The 16,616-nt window shown below is 53.0% G+C and overlaps 1 protein-coding gene across 4 annotated transcripts in view; it reads right to left on the reverse strand.

Moving 5' to 3' along the window:
* ACACA (acetyl-CoA carboxylase alpha) overlaps nucleotides 1-12,596 on the reverse strand; it is a 100,640-nt gene extending 88,044 nt beyond the window's left edge. For 2 of the 4 annotated variants that reach the window (XM_063402878.1, XM_063402875.1), the window contains exons 1-4: nucleotides 12,513-12,583; nucleotides 11,244-11,368; nucleotides 7,657-7,703; nucleotides 6,735-6,987 (exon numbers count right to left, since the gene is read on the reverse strand). In XM_063402878.1, the coding sequence (XP_063258948.1) occupies nucleotides 6,735-6,961 (227 nt within the window). In that variant the 5' untranslated portion in view covers nucleotides 6,962-6,987; nucleotides 7,657-7,703; nucleotides 11,244-11,368; nucleotides 12,513-12,583. Of the gene's footprint in view, nucleotides 1-6,734; nucleotides 6,988-7,656; nucleotides 7,704-11,243; nucleotides 11,369-11,761; nucleotides 11,779-12,512 lie in introns of those variants that run through there. The other 2 variants (XM_063402877.1, XM_063402876.1) reach the window with 2 other exon arrangements.
* Between the last annotated feature and the right edge of the window lie 4,020 nt (nucleotides 12,597-16,616).

Raw genomic sequence — 16,616 nt, forward strand, 5'->3', positions numbered from 1 at the left:
AGGATCCGGGCTGCCCCGGCCGATCCGGGCTGCCCGCGGCTCCTCCGCAGCCTCCCGGGCTCTGCCGGCGCCGCAGGAGCAGCCGCAGAGAGCCTCCCGCAGGAGCGGCACTTCCGCGGCTCTGCCAGCCCCTGTCCCTGGCTCCACCAGCCTCTGTCCCCGGCTCTCCCAGCCCCTGTCCCTGGCTCCACCAGCCTCTGTCCCCGGCTCTCCCAGCCCCCGGCTCTCCCAGCCCCCGTCGCCGTCCCCCCGGCAGTGCCACCCCGGCGGTGACGCAGCACAGGGGAGCAGCCTCCCGCTGCCCCCGCAGCCGCCGGGCACAGGGCAGCCACAGGTTACGTAAGGAACGAGCCCCGGAGCGCCCGCACGGCGGCTGCTGCGAGCAGCGAGAGCCCCGGGGGAGCCCCCAAACGGGGCACGGGCAGCACGGCTGGACACGGCCTCCGCCGGCACCCGTGGGGATGCAGCATCCGTGGGGATGCAGCATCCGCGGGGATTCTGCTCCAGCAGCACCACAGGCATCCTGCTCAGCAGCACATCCCCATCTGCCAGGCCTCTGCGACCCCAAAATTCAGTCCCCTTGTGGGATTTCATACAGGGTTTTCAGGAGGGGTGGGAGGTGACAGGGGCAGCTCCCCTTGTCCTCCATCAGCACCCACAGGGATCCTGCTCCAGTGCCACATCCCCTGCTATGGGCTCTGCCAGGCCTCTGCAACCCCAAAATTCAGTCCCCTAGTGGGATTCAGACAGGGGTTTTCAGGAGGTGACAGGGGCAGCGTTTCCAGGGCTGCAGAGAGGAATGTCAGAGGCAGGCACACGGCCACAGTGTGCCAGAGCTGGCAGATCAAACAGGATTTGGGGCACAGAATGCCAAAATGCAGCCAGCCAGGAGGGGATCACTCAAAAAAGGAACAGGTATCCAGGGGAGGAGTGCCACATTGGCCTGGTGACAGGAGGTGACCTCCCTGCAGGGCCAGGGGGCTGAGGCCAGGACAGGTGACACAGTGACACCACGGAGAGGGGCAGTGCCATGGGCTGCCAGCTCCAGGCACATCCAGGACTAGCAGGGACAGGGACAGCCTCACCCTGCACACAAACCCCACAGAGCCAGGGGGCTGAGAGAGAGCAGAGTTCAACCAACAGAACAGCCAGCACCATGGATCTACCCCACATCTCAACATCCTCCACTTGCCAGCCTTTATTCCTCTTGGAAAAGCATCTCAAACTGCCCAATCATCAGGCAGCCCCCAAATTCCCCATTTAATTCATTCCCAAAAACCCTCCCGCAGCTCCCAGTCCAAACAGGTTCTGCCTACTGTGGCTGCAAGGAATCAAATTCACACACAGCTTAATGTGGCCCTGTTAGAAACGTTCCCTGTGCCTTCCACCAGCTGAATCCACTGCTGGGAGAGAAATGGCCACGATTTGCTGCTGGAGGAGCACACCCAGAGGAGCAGCTTCAGCATTGGTTAAAAATATTCTGGCAGCTGAATTGGCTGCTGAGAAATCAATGGCCACGGCTTGCTGCAGCCTCCCTACGGGAACAGGATGCACAGGGATGTGTCCCTGCCTGCACAGGGATGTGTCCCTGACCCGGGGCTGCCCATCCAACACACACAGAGCTCATTTCCTGCAGGCAGTGCTCCCCAAACCCCCCATCCCACAGAACCCAGCCCTCCTCGGCGCTGTCAGACAAAGGGAAAGGCTGTGCCTGCTCCTGCTGCAGCCTTCAAGGAAAAAATCATTCCTTAGGGACACGTACCTGAGGCACATCCCCGCCAGGAGCCGGCACTGGTCCCAGCACTGCCACATGCCAGGGGCTGTGGGTGACGTCCCCGTGTTTTCCAGAGGCAGGGATGCATGAGCTGCCTGGTGTGGAAGGCAGCCTGGAGCAGCCTGCAGCACACACACACACAGATTCCCAGAGAAAGGGCTGCAGAGTGCTTCCCTCTGGACCTGGCCTGTGCAGGGTGTGCAGAGGGCTCTCCCCATGCATTTGGAAATACCATGAGAACGCGTTTTCCATCCGGGTGATGGGACTCAGGCAGCTGGAGCCTCCCTAAGATCTGCTCCAGTTTTAGCTCTGCCCTTGCATCTGATTTCACAGCAGGGCAGAGAGGAGGAACAAGCAGAAATGCTGTCCAGCAAGGGATGCAGAATTCCACAGCTGGAATAAACGCTTCCCTACGCCTCAGGCAACAGGCGCTGGAGGCAGCAATCTGCTCTCTGTCCAAGACAGCTTTGCCCACGTCTTAAAGAGCCAGAATTGGCTTGAACACAGACACTGTCAAAACCAGGGCTTCACCTAGAGGTCAAAACAAATGGAACTTGGCTCAGCTCTGACAAAGAATTGAGCCTCAGGATTTCGGGAAATTAAATAAAGGATGCAGCAGAACAAAGCCAGTCCTCTCTGCACTGCCTGGTAAATCACTTCCATTCCATGCTAACACACAATTCCAGCATCAGTCCAGGCAGGCCTGTAGCCTAAAGCAGGAATTTTGTAGAGCCCAAATGGGCACAAGCTGCCAGGATTCCTCCCAAATAACCAAGTGCCAACAGCTTGGCAGAAGTTCCTTTTCCTAACCACACACCTGGCTGTTTATCTGCCATGCCAGATGCATTTGGAATGTCCATTCCCAGGACACACAGCCCAGATCACCAAGGTTCCTGCAAGTCCAAAAGCAGCACCCTGACACTCAAATATCCACTGAATCCAAACATCAATCCAAACAAACAGCCAAATTAATATCAATTAAACAAATTAATATCCATACTGCAGTTCCTAAATCTACAAAGCACCAAAAGAGCTTCACTTTTACGTCCTCACGAAGTATAAAATCCCACATGTTCCTGGAGCAGCAGACAGCCCAACACTCTCCAGGTCAAGCCCTGGCATCAAGATAAAAGTGAACAACAACAGCAGCACAAGATAGTTCTGCACCAGGGAGGGGGGTGGAATTGGAGCCCCTGGCAGGGAGCCCTCCTCGTGCTCTTTGGCAGAGTGTGAGTGTTGAACAGATCCGATCTGCAGAACACCAGAATGGACCTTTTTACACCAGAGTTAGGGGATGGGGGGCAGTCTCACATTAAATTTATCCAAAGTAAGAGATTCCTTCAGTTAGAAGGGTCAGCTAAGCAGGAGATGCTGTCATGCTGGGGTACCTCAGCCAGGGAACCTCTGCAAAATCTCCCAACAAATGACTGAATTTAGAGAGGACATTTCCTCTGTTAACTGAGGTTAAAGGGAGTAAAAAACCACCAAAATAAGAATGCAACTCCTGAGAGGCACACAGAGATACAGAGTGTGTTTGTCAGGAGAGCAGAGGAGCTTTCAGGGAAGGCAGGAGCTGTAATTCCCACGTTATCAGTACAACCACGAGTCCAAACCACCTCCTTTTCTTTCATCAGAGAGAAGGAAGTCAACTCTTCACTCCAGGTGGATGAAGTTCATGGCCTTAAGCTGACGGAGGGCAGGTTTAGATTAGAAATTCGGCAGGAATTCCTCCCTGTGAGGGTGGTGAGGGCTTGGCACAGGTTGCTCAGAGAAGTTGTGGCTGCCCCATCCCTGGAAATGTCCAAATCCAGGCTGGGATGGAGGAAGGTGCTCCTTCCACCCCAGTCACCCTGCACAGAGCCTCCAGCACCACCTGAGAGCACCACCAGAGGAGGGTCAGCCCCTCCAGCAGCCTGCACACAGCCTGGAGCACGTCTGTACCTCCCTGCCCCAGCTGGGCTAAAACCACAGCAGCTTCACAGCATCAATGCCCCACAGTGCAGCTCCCAGCCACTCACTGCTGCACTGGAAAGGAATGTTTTACATTCACAAGAGGCTCAAAAGGACCTTTCATTACGTTCAGGACTCTGTGCAGTCACTCTGGGGCTGGTTTTTAAGCAGGGACCTTGTCCCAGTGCCAGGCTGGGCATGCTCAACCACTACTGTCCAGGCTAAAATCGAGGCATTTGTCCAGATTTCCTTTAGCAGATGATTAGTTCTGCTTAAGCATCCCCATAATTTATTGAGACAATACACTGAGAAGTCCAACAAGTGTGAGGAGCAACGAGCTAAACTCTGTGGGCTTCATATGAGGTCACAGCTGAACTCCATCCAAAAATTTGGCTTTCAGCTGATACAAGTGGATTGTCAGGTGACTCTGTGCACCCATGTCACTGCTTATGAAACCAGAGCCCTGATGTACAAACACCAGAAGACATCCAGGTTTTGTTCTATTTTAAACAAGAATTTGATACAAGATACCACCTTGGAAGCTGGAAATTAAATTTAGCAATAATCAGCAACAATTTACTAAACAAAACATGGTTCTAAAGTACTTTGCAAGTGGCATTTATGGAGGAGTTCCTTAATTTGCCACTAAAACTTCAGAAAGGAGCACAGCAACCCAAAAACAGCTCACTACAAGGAAAACTGCAACCCAGCAGGACTGGTTGGAAGTGCTGATGGAAACTTTTGAACTCAGAGACAACACAGGCAGAAAAAAAGGAAAAATGGAAGGTTTGGTTTTATCATTTAAAGGTGCAAAACACAACAAAGACCCTGTGAACACTCAGTCTGTCCCCACACACCAATTTTCAGGTGCTGATGATCCACACAGCAATTGGAAGTTCATTATCAGAGTGTGGCTTTCTCAACCCTCCAGAGCAGCTGGCACAACTGAAGGTCTCCAGGGATGTCCAGTGGCAGGAGAGCCCCGAGTGCACACCCTGTCCCAGCAGCAGTGACTTTAGCAAAAGCATAAATACTTCACAAGATCAGTAAGGTCACACAAACCTGCCCTCACAAACCCTCTGAGTAAATCCTGCATTTTAATCATCATTGTTCCCTGAGAACTGCTCTGCAGCAAAGCCCCTCACCTCAAAGAATGAGCCATCCCTGCTTTAAACCTGTGGGAAAATCACCAGCAAATGGAAAGATTTTTGGCAGTTTCTTCCAAAAGATAAGCTCCCTTGGAGCTGCACCTCTTGTCCAAGGGTACAGAGCTGCCTGTGAAATTCCCTTTAGCACTTTACAAAGTGTGGCACCTTGGTGATCACCAAAAGGAAGCTGGAAGCAAGAGCACCTCTGTTCCATTAACTGACCCTCACAGAGGGACTCCAGGCAAGTTGCTGAACTTGTCTTTGCTGTTGTTTTTGTCTCAGTTTCTCCATCTGTAAACATGATTTAGAAATCTCCTGATGAAAGAGACAACCATTCTGAAAAGTATTTCAACTCATCTGAGTTTATCTTAGAAAAACAGCCCATAATGCTGTAACTTTTGTATTTGAATTGGCATTTCTGTCCAATTTCACTCAAAAGTCAAGTGCTCCCCAAAGGGACTGCCAAAGTAAACAGGTTACAACAGAGGTGCCCAAGGTTGCACACCTATTGCACTGAGGCTCTCTGGTGCCAGGCACTGTCCTGGAAGTTTCTTGCCCTGATATTGTCCATTTACACGCTTGTGGTTAGGTGCTCATCCAATTCCTTCTGTTCCTGAGATATATATATATATATATAGTTACAGTTTCCTGCTCCAAAGTTACCTTTTGTGCTGCCAAATCGTTGCAGCTGGCAGGCTCTGGAAAGGTAACCCTGTGTAAATTTGCTTTCAGGTTTTGCATCAGTTGTGCAAGTGGCAGCTGGCTGAACACGCCCAGCAGCCCTGCACAGACCAGTGCCCCCTCCTGCCCCAAGCTGGGGTTTGGGACTGTGTGCTCCCCTGCAGCAGGGAGGGAGCCACCAAAAAAAGGAGGGATTACAATTCCTGAACCTGCACAAGCAAAGAAACCAGTGGGACAGGAGAACAAGGATTAGGTGGTTGTGTAAATATCCCCCAGTGGTCAGTAAACCTTTCTGGAATTGAGCACTCCTTTTCAAGAGCAACACAGTGAGGGGCTGTCCAGAAACTGGAGTGGGATTCACAGTCCTGGGTGTTCCTGGAATGGGATGGCACAGGCAGGAAGAGGAGAACTCCTGGAATATGGCAAACAAATGAAGGACACAGGGGACAGTGAGGCAAGACTGGCCAGGCACAGAGAAACTGTGATCTGTACGTGAGAAGTGCCCAGAGCACAACAGGCACATCCCACTGCTGCAATGCAAATCAGCAACACCTACAAATAAAGGGGCCTTTGCACAAGGAAACACCATCACCAGCACCTCCAAAGCCCAGCTCGTGGCTCATTCACCAAAAATCAGGAGTGGGGCAGCCCTGAGACCAGCCCTGAGCTCAGGCAGCAGCCACCACATTAAATCTTGATTTATCACCACATTGCAGGACTCCAGTCTTTACTACAACCTCCACAATTTTCCCTATCCAAACCAAAAAAAATCCAGTATGGAGCCACTATCTCACCCACTGCCAATTCTCTGGCTACATTTAAAGCAGCAAATCCCATGCAAAAACAAAATAAGCAAATATTGTTCTTGCTCTCAACAACCAGGGCCCAGAAAAACCACACACAAGTGAAAACTTTAAACATCTCAGTGAAGACACTTCTGAAAGCCAGGACAAGACAGGCAAGGTACTTAATAAATTTAGGCACAAATATTTCACTGAATCCAAAGGAAAATGGAAGGGTTTGCTACAGATAAACAAACAAGAGGTCATTTGGAAACAGAACACGGGAGGTTGTCTTGGCACAACAAAAACATTTGAAGCCAAACACGGGCATAAAGCTGAACCTTTGGATTATCTCTGGAACTGGCAGGGGTAAAAGAGTGGAGAACTGCTCCTGCATACCTCATGTGGCTGGCCAGGCCCTCCTGAGGGTTTGGAAGGCCCAGGTCCGAGAGGGAGTCGGAGCAGACAGAGGCAGGGGACAAGGACCTCTCCTTCTCCTCCAGCAGGTCCAGCTTCACCAGGGAGCTGGTCTCATCCTCCGAGTTGTCCTCGGACACGGAGCCGATGATGAAGCGCGAGTGAGCGTTGGCATCCGCGGCTTTGCTGGCCTCCGAAGACTCCTCCATGGCTCCCCCAAACTGGGCTCTCAGCACTGCCAGGGGCAAAGGAAGGGAAAAAAATACACCTGAGGTGAATAGCTGCCCTGGGAGGAACCAGCAAGGTGCACTGGTGGGAAATGCAGCGTTAAAAGGTCAGAGCTGAACCCTGAGTCTGGGATCAAAAGCAGTTCTGCTCCTCTGTTAGCACAGGACTCTGATTCCCAAGTGCAGAATCTCCCACCTCAGACAAAGCTGCAGGAGTCACTTAAAGGAGAAAAAACCTCACCAAAATAACCCCACACACCAGACCCAAAACCTACAGACAAAGGCAGGGAACTCCAAGTACCAAAAATCACAGGATCAGAGAATCCCTGACAGGTTTGGGTTGGAAGGGACCTTAAATCTCATCTCATCCCATCCCCTGCTATGGGCAGGGACACCTTCCACCAGCCCAGGCTGCTCCTGGCCTTGCACACTTCCAGGGATGGGTCTTTTCCAGTATTCCAGCAGAGAATGGAAGCATTTTCTTAAAAATGAAAACCAAAATATTTCAACTCAGAAAGAGCCACAAGAGATGTGGAAAGCAAAGGAACAGCCCACGGCACAAAGGTGGGATGGGGGATAAACATTTGATACCCCCTGCTCTGCCTGACTTTGCTGCACTTGTATGACAGCTACACCCAGCTGGAAACACATCACTAGGAAATGAGGAATGCACTGACCTCTTGATATCCGTGCAATCTGAGCAGTGAGCCACTTCCAAAACGAACTGGAAAAGAAAAGAATCAGGAAGGAAGCATTAGGGTTATAATGAAGCATACTCCACGTGGCTTTTCCTGTTTATCCCATCAAAACCATCCCAAAAAACCACAGGACTGGCTGGCCTGCTCCAGGCACAGATCAGGCCAGGAGCTGACCCTGCAGTGCCCGGCTCCAGCGTGGCACCTCCTCCTGGTCCATCCTTCTGGAATCTTCCGAGGGACCTGCCCGTCCCACCTGCCAGTTCTGGTTCTAAAAGGAACAAGGGCTTGTGCCAGCACTGTCTGCTCCTATCAAACCTTTCCTGTCACCTTCTGCACCTGCTGGCTGATTCCAGCTGAATCCCAAGGAGTAAATCCCAGTGAAAACCTCATCAGCCCTGCTAATTGCACAGGAACAGGACTGCTCTCAACCAGCACAAAACCCTGGCCCGTGGTGCCACCCAAATGGGACATGATGGGACCTTTACCCAGACAAGCATTTACAGCCAGAGCAATCCCTAAGCACCACACTCCTCTCCCTATCAGTAACTGAGAACTCCAAACTCATCCAACTGGCTCATGCACTCTTGCCACGAATGAACTTGACTGAATTATTTAGATCAAATCCTGTGTTGACATCATTCCTCCCACAAACTCCAGTTGCCCTGGGGCCATGGGCACTTCATTAGACAGAGGCATCATTAACCATTTTATAACTGAAAAGCCACAAACATCTGTCTGACATGGACATTAAAAGCATTAAAAAACCCTTTTTTGAGGGTAGAGATGAGAAGAAGGGGAAGCATGATGAGAAAGTTTCCCCGTCCACCTGAGATGTGCAAGCTAAACCACGCAGGGAGATTTCTTCACCTGGGGTGCTCAGACAGCACAAATCCAAATCTGTTTGTGCATACAAAGATGCAAACCGTATTTATGTGGGTATTTATCCTGGCATCACATCACTCCTAAAGATTTTCATCCAGACAGATTTACTGTTGGCACAATCACCAGCACAGAAGAGGTTGAGATGCAGCCAAACTAACTTCAACCCCACTTCACTGAAGAAAAACCTTTTCTAATTTCAATAATTAATATATTAATAAGCAAGTTTCAAGGATTTGTTTTAATTTTTTTTTGGAAGCAGAGGAGCAGGAAATGGAGAGTTTCACTCAAATATTCCACAAGAAACCATCCACGCAAGGCCAGGCATGCCAGGCTCACACAGCTTCACTCCAACACCTTGTTTGTCCAATTTAGCTCCACAAAACCCAGTTGTTATCCATGAAACCCCACTCAGGCCATTTCCCAAGGCACTTCCAAGCCCTGGCAGCCCAGTCCCACAGCCAGGAGCTCCTGGGGTTGTGCAATCAGCATTGTGCTGGAGTGATAAGCCCAGCCTGTTCTCAGCACACCAAGAGTCCTTGTTCATATTTAAATTATTTCCAGCATTGTCTGGACCTAAATTACACAGGGACTTTCTCAGAGATCTCCTCACTGAAGCCTCTGGATTTCAGTGCACTGCACACTGGTATATTGCATATCTAGAAATATAAATTTTATATATATTTATAACTATAGAGGTGAATTACGTGTAAATATAGAGGTGTATTACACACACAAAAATACGCTTACATTATCTATACACATATAGAGTTATATTTTATGAATATATTATCTATACACCTACAGAGGTATATTTATAAATATACTTGTACTATCTATACACATATAGATGTGTATTTCATATCTATACAAACAGAGAAGTATGTTACATATCTACAAATAAAGGAGTGTGTTATATATATAGAAATACAGGAGTGTATCATATATACACAAATAAAGGGGTATATTTCTGCACTTCTGCATATTGTACTACCTCTCTGAAATGCAACTGCCACAGCTCCAGTTTTACACAAGCACCTCAAATCCAGCTGAGCACTAAAATAAATTTGTATGCCACGAACCACTGCACATGCACTACTTGTGTCAGTAATGCTGAACTCCAAATACAACCCAAAATCACCCAGGTCCTCAGCTGTGCACTCCCTTCTGCAGGTGCCACCAGCCTGTCCCACAGGTCACTTCTGCAGAGACTGAGAAAAACCTGCAGTTCATGGAAGGATGAGGCTGAGAGCTCCATCCTGCAATGATGTGAGGACAGGTAACAGCACTGAGCCTGCTCACATGCAGAAATAAATATATTTAGGCACAGCTGGATCTACGCAGACTGAGCCTCCTCCTGTGCTCCCTTCTCCCAGGGAAATCAGCTCCAGCTCCCAGCCCTGCAGGTATCCAGGCATTTAACACCCAAATTGTGTCCGTGCTACCAGCAATGAAAACTCTGCAGCCCAAACCCTGTGGTGTCTGGTTTCGCCTGAGGTGAAACAAGCCCCACATCACTCCTCCACAGCTCTGCTGCTGCCATTAGTCACATCTCTGGCTTGACAGTGAAATGCACTTGTAAGAATACCAGACTTCAGAAGTTTTATAACAGCTTCACTTTAAAATCACTTTCAGTATTGTAAAATACGCCCAGGCATGAAACTTGGGCAATGACAGGTGGAAATTAAAGTTTCCTGTTTTTCTCTAAACCATCCCATTCCAAAGGCAAATCCACAACTGAAGAAAACATCAGTATTTCAGTGAGCTCTTTCAAAGAAACAGAGTAACACTTCTACCATATTGATATGGCATATAAAAAGGAAATTAATAGAACTTGTTGTATTCACAGATCTCCTGATTAAAGCCCAGGGAGCTGTGGCACTGCTGATCAACGTGGATCTCTTAAAAGTGACAAAATGGATTTGTGCTCTCACAGCCCTCCCTGGAGAAACGCAGAAAACAACAGAGCAAAAAAAGGAAAACCCAATTAAAACAGAGCCACCTCTCCCGACCACAGGAAAACCAGCAGGGTGCTCACCTATACCAGGGCTGGGGGGGCAGTTCCAGGTCGGGAGGGAAGGGATGCTCCTGCGGCAGCTCCCGGCTCCGAACAGCCCCGGCGCCTCCCTGGCCGCGCTGTTTTAACGCCCCCACAGCGGCAGCCGGCCCGGCCCCGCCTGAGCCTGAGCCTGAGCCCGAGCCTGAGCCCGAGCCCGAGCCCGAGCCTGAGCCCGAGCCTGCCTCCCGGTTAATCATTGGCATTGCTTCACTCAAAGCGCCTGGCACGCACCGAGCACCCCCGGGGCTCTGCGGGACCGGCTCCCCACCGGCCCCGCGTCTCCCTCGGGCCCCACAGCACAGGATCCACGGCTGGTGGAGAGAGAGAGATCCACACCCGATGGAGAGAGATCCACAGCTGATGGAGAGAGATCCACAGCTGATGGAGTGAGAGATCCACGGCTGATGGAGAGAGATCCACAGCTGATGGAGAGAGGGAGATCCACAGCTGATGGAGAGGAGTGAGAGATCCACAGCTGATGGAGAGAGAGATCCACAGCTGATGGACAGAGATCCACAGCTGACTGAGAGGGAGATCCACAGCTGATGGAGAAAGGTCCAAAGGAGGGGCACGAGGGTGGGGAAGGGTCTGGAGGGGCCTCATGAGGAGGAGACTGAGGGGCACTCACCGGGGGCTGCAGCTCCAATTTCTGCTCCCTGTGACAGGGACGGGACCTGAAGGAGAGGCTGGAGCTGTGCCAGGGCAGGGTTAGGCTGGGTACTGGGAGAAAAACAACTACCTACAACTTCCCACCTGTGGATGTAGAATCACAGAATCAGGGAGTGTCCTGAGCGGGAAGGGACCCACAAGGATCACCCAGTCCCACTCCCAGCCCTGCACAGACCCCCAACAATCCCCCCTGTGCATCCCTGGCAGCCCAAACTCTCCTGGAGCTCTGGCAGCCTCGGGCCGTGCCCCTTCCCTGGGGAGCCTGGGCAGTGCCAGCACCCCCCGAGGGAAGAACTGTTTCCTATTATCAGCCTAAACCTCTATAGAGACCAAAATAAGAGCCTGTATTTACAACTACCCCAGTTTGCTAAAACACTCGAGACTGTCTAAATCCCACTGTCTTTGAGAGATTTTGGCATCACTTAAACAGTTTGCTGAGTATTTCCCGCCTGCTAAACTGGAACAGACTCCACTCACGCTTCGGATACTTTCGAATACAGTACTTCTTCTCATTTTAAACTTCTTCAAGAATATTCAGGAGAAGGGAGGGGCAAGAACAACAATTTGGTTTGCTGTGCCGATCGGCCTTTAAAACTCCACTGGTTTTGAGCATCTCAGGGCTGCCCTCGGTCGCTCAGCAGAACCAGACCCACACTGTTCCCCTGGAATTCCCGCAGGGGCAGCAGAAGGATGAGATGGAGGAGGGATGCCCGGGCGGCGGCCCCGGAGCTCCAGCCGGGGCGCTCGGTGCGGGGCTCGGTGCCGGGCTCGCCGCCGCCCACGTGCTGTTTGTTTCAGGGTCCGGGGGCACCGGCCAGGCCACGCGAGCGGCGGCACCGGCGGCACCGGGGGCGGCCCGGCCCGGCCGGCCCGCGTGGTACCGGAGGGAAGCGGGGGCGGCTCCTCCGGCGGGCAGGGGCGGCTCCGGCCCGGGAGACCCCCGCCCGCCCGCGGCTCAGCTCGGCCCAGCGCCGCTCCGCTCAGCCCGACCCGGCTCGGCATGCCGCCATCTCCCGCCGGCACGGCTCGGCACGGCATGGCACGGCCCGGCCACCCCCCGCCGGCGCAGCGCCCCGCCAGGTCCCGCCCGCCCGGCACGGCATGGCCCGGCCATCTCCGGCGGCACGGCCGGCCCGGCCCGGCCCCGCCCCGCGCGCCGCCGCCCGCCGGTGCCCCCCGCGCTCCCGGCGCGCTCCCGGCGCGGCCCCGGGCGCGGCCCCGCCCTCACCTCACGGTGCCGGTGCAGCGGAGGCGCCGCGGGCCCCCGGCCTGGCGCTCCCCGCGCGGCCCCGCCCCGGCCCCGCCCCGCGGGCCGGCCCCGCCCCCGCCACGCCCCCCGGTGGTGTGATCGGGGTTACCTCGGGTCAGGCCCCGCGCGCCCCGCCCCGCGCGCGCCCCGCCCCGCCGCGCTCCCATTGGCTGCCGCCCGGGCCGTGGCGGGGGGGCGTGACCAATCGGGAGGCGCGGCGGGGGCGGGGCCCGTGGGGCGATGCCCGTGGCCTGAGCGCCGGGCGGGGCCGCGCCCGGGCTCGAACCCGCGACCCCCGCGACCCCCGGGACATCCGGGACAGCCGGGACAGCCGGGACAGCCGGGACAGCCGGGACAGCCGGGACCGCCGGGACAGCCGGGATGGGAGCATCGCTCCCGGGAGGGAAGGCCGAGGGGGCTGGGCCTGCTCAGCCTCGACAAGAGGTGACCGAAGGGACCTCGGCAATGCCCATCCGTATCCACGGTGGGGGTGCCAAGCTGGACCAGGTTCTTCTCGATGGTGCCCAGCAACCGCACAAAACAGGCAGGAAGTGATGCACACAGTTCCACCTGAACATGAGGGAGAACTTTCCTGTGCAGGTGACGGTGTGCAGGAACAGGGACCAGGCAGGGTGTGGAGTGTCCTCCCTGGAGATATTGCAGCACGGCGTGCACGCAGCCCTGTGCCATGCTCTGCCTTCAGCGGGGCGGTGGGGCCCGGGGACGCCCTGGTTCCCCCGGCCCATCCCGTGAGTGTGGGAGCAGCAGGCCCGGCCGGTCCCTGCGCACGAGGTGCCCGCGTGGCTCGGGGACACGGCCCCGTCCCTGCCTTGGCACAGGCAGGACAGAGCTGATAACAGGTGCTGAGGACACGGCAAAGCAGGGCCAGGCGCTGCCACTGCCTCTCCTGTCTCTGACCTTCATTCAGCTGCTCGTTCTGTCCAAGGACAGTGCTTTAAGGAACCACCCCTCTTACTTTTTTTCACACTTTGTGTTTTATTTAAACTCTGCGGCATTACAGGGTTGCTGAAATTAAAATTGCATGGGTAACACAAGTTTAAATCCTAATGCTGCTGGATGTGGTGACCTGTGCAGGCTGGTCCTGCTGGAGGTGCCAGGGACTCCAGGGATCTGCACAGGAGTGGGATCCACTGTTCCAAAGTACAGATAATTTCCACCAAGGCAGTGGTGAGAGGGACCACTGCAGGAAACTCCACTGATCTGGGAGCACGTGGTGGGCAGGCAAGAACTCTGCAGGCAAGAATTACCAAGCCGGAAAATCCGATTTGGGGCTTTGTAGTTAATAAAATTATTGGGGAACAGACCATATTCTCACATCCACTTGGACTAAATCTGGAAAATCTGGGGGCATGGACACTTTTCTTTTTACCTCTGTAGACATAAATACATAGATGTGCTTTTTACAGAAAGACTCTTCCTCTGAATAAGCATTTCATGAGGGAGCTAAAGAGAAGGTTTTGGTGTTAGTTAATCATCTCCAGTGCTAAATCCTGCAGAAGTGAGGGGGAGTGCTGGGCTTGCTGAGGGGCTGGTCCCAAATCACCGATAATAACTATATACAGAACTTACCAAACCAGGGGATTACGACAGGTGCTGAGTTCATCCTGGCTGCTGTTCCCAGAGCTCCAGGCGTGCTAAAACCTGCACCTGCACTCTGCCTGTGTGCCCAGCCCAGCGCCTCCATCCAGCTACAAACGCTGTCCAAACACTGCTGCGGGAGGGATTGCTTCACACTCCCAAATCCTGCAGCAACTCTTCCACTCAAGGGCAAAGAGAGGCACAGACACGTGGAAAAGAGCAAGTTAAACACAATAACCTTAAAAATCCAGCATGGATTTGGAAGGAGCTTTTCTGGGCTATGAAGACGGTGAAGGGACTGGAGGGGAAGGCATGTGAGGAGAGGCTGAGGGCACTTGGAATGATCAGCTGAAGGAAAGTGAGGGCTGATCCTTGTGGGTCCTTTCCAACTGAGGAGATCCCACGATTCCATTAAATTAAACTACTGATAGTGGTGGAGTCCCCATCCCTGGAGCTGTCCCAGGAATGCCTGCATGTGGCATTCAGTGCTCTGGGCTGGGTGACAAGCCAGGTTGGACTCGATGATCTGGGAGGGCTTTTCCAACCTAAATGATTCTGGGATTCAAGTCTGGGCAGGAACAATCTGTGCTTTAATGGTTTCCCAGGGTTCAGACACACTCTCTTTTATTTGAATCATAACCATGTTCTGCTTGGAGGAGGGGTGGTGATTGCACATCCTTTTCCTGCCCTGCTCCAGAACTGGACACAGTTATTTACTCTCATTCCGTGACTTCCAAGCATGTGCACCATGAACTCATGCCACTCCGTTCTCCCAAAAAAAGGAAGTTTAGCCTTAGTTAATAAACTCCAAAAAACACAGGGGAAATGTTTTTACCTTCTGTGACGCCAAGGGCTGGTGCCACCTCTCCTGAGCAGGCTCTGCTGACAGCCCCAGAGCAAACACAGGACAGATCACCCCGGGTGAGGGGTCAGTGACACTGCCAGCCTGGCACCACTCACGCCCTGGCAGCCAAGGAACAGAGAGAAAGGTCACATCACTTTCTAAAGCAAAATACGCCAGCCCCCGAGGCTCCACTTGCTCCTGTTTTAAACATAAACATCTGAATTTAAATAACATCAGTGTTTATGAGAAAGTTTTCTGGATTGTCTGGAGCCTTGGCCGCTTGGAATGTCAGCGGTGATTTGGGACTGAACAGAAATCTGTCATCCTCCCATGTTCGGAGCACACACGTGTGGTTACTGCGCACTCCAAAGCCCGAGGCTCTGGAGGAAAAGGTGATTTCCATCGCCACCGTGTGTCCGAGGCAGAACACGCCGGTGGCACAAGAAACTCCGCCCAACAGCGCCGCGAAATCCCACCAGGACTCCGTGATTCACCTGCAGGGAGAGTCCTGAGAATGCTCCCACTGATTTCTCTGTGTGGCCTGGATTTGCTGGGCACTGCTGCCCCAAAACTGTCGTGTTTCACTGGGGCTCAGCCTGACTCCTGCACCGGGCTGCAGGTGAGCACAGGGAAGCAGAAATTGCCAGCAAATAATTTCAAATTGCGAATGAAAATTACCTCATTCGCTAAAACCTCCAAGCAGCAGCGTGTGAGCACTTAATTCATTCCAAATGATCCACTTAGATCTTCTTGGAGTGCAACTGGAGTGACAACCGTGCTTGGAGAGGTTGGGATGGAGCTGAGACCCTCAGGAGCTGTTTGACACGTGCCATCGAGCAGCCACGGGGTGGTGGCACCTTCAGGCCTCTGCTCAGTTGGAAACCATTGGAGCAGACTTCAGAAAAAAGACTTTTCTTGTCACTGCTCCCTCCAGGAGCCATCAGGGGTCTGTGGCTTCAGCTCAGGTCAGCCAGGAGAGGTCATGTCACTAAAATGCTGCTCTGAAACACCTGTAAGACTCCACGGATTTTTAATGTTCCTCATGAACATTTTTTCATTCCCATGCCAAAGGCATAACAGGAAGACCCTCAACACTGAAACATCCAAAGTCCACGGAAAGCTGCTGGCTTCAGGACAGCATTTCTACCTTGCAGATGCATCACCTTTCCTGGGAACAGCAGGAACCAGCTGCTGAGAAGATTCCCATATGCTGATTCCTTCCATTAACCACCCAGAGCCCTAATTCCCAGATGCAGGAAAAACCTGTTAGCAGAAGCAATAAATATTTCATTGACATTCCAGACTTTGCCTCTCCCAATTTCTTAATTTTTTTTCCATAGTTTTTCACATGGCGCTTGCAGCCTGGGCAAAAGGAAAAGGAATTAATTGCCAGTATTTTTAATCTTGTTGGTAAATAGTTCTGACAAGGAGCAGGGATGGAGGAATGGCTTCAGACTGCCAGAGGGCAGCGTTAGATGGAATATTGGGAAGGAACTGTTCTTTGTGAGTGTGGGGAGGCCTTGGCACAGGTCCCACATCCCTGGCAGTGTCCAAGGCCGGATGGGGCTTGGAGCACCCTGGGCCAGATGTTCCTGCCATAGCGGGGCGTGGGGCTGGACGATCCCTAAGGTTCCTTCCCA

Source organism: Prinia subflava, chromosome 8 (assembly GCF_021018805.1).
Source record: "Prinia subflava isolate CZ2003 ecotype Zambia chromosome 8, Cam_Psub_1.2, whole genome shotgun sequence".
NCBI lineage: Eukaryota > Metazoa > Chordata > Aves > Passeriformes > Cisticolidae > Prinia > Prinia subflava.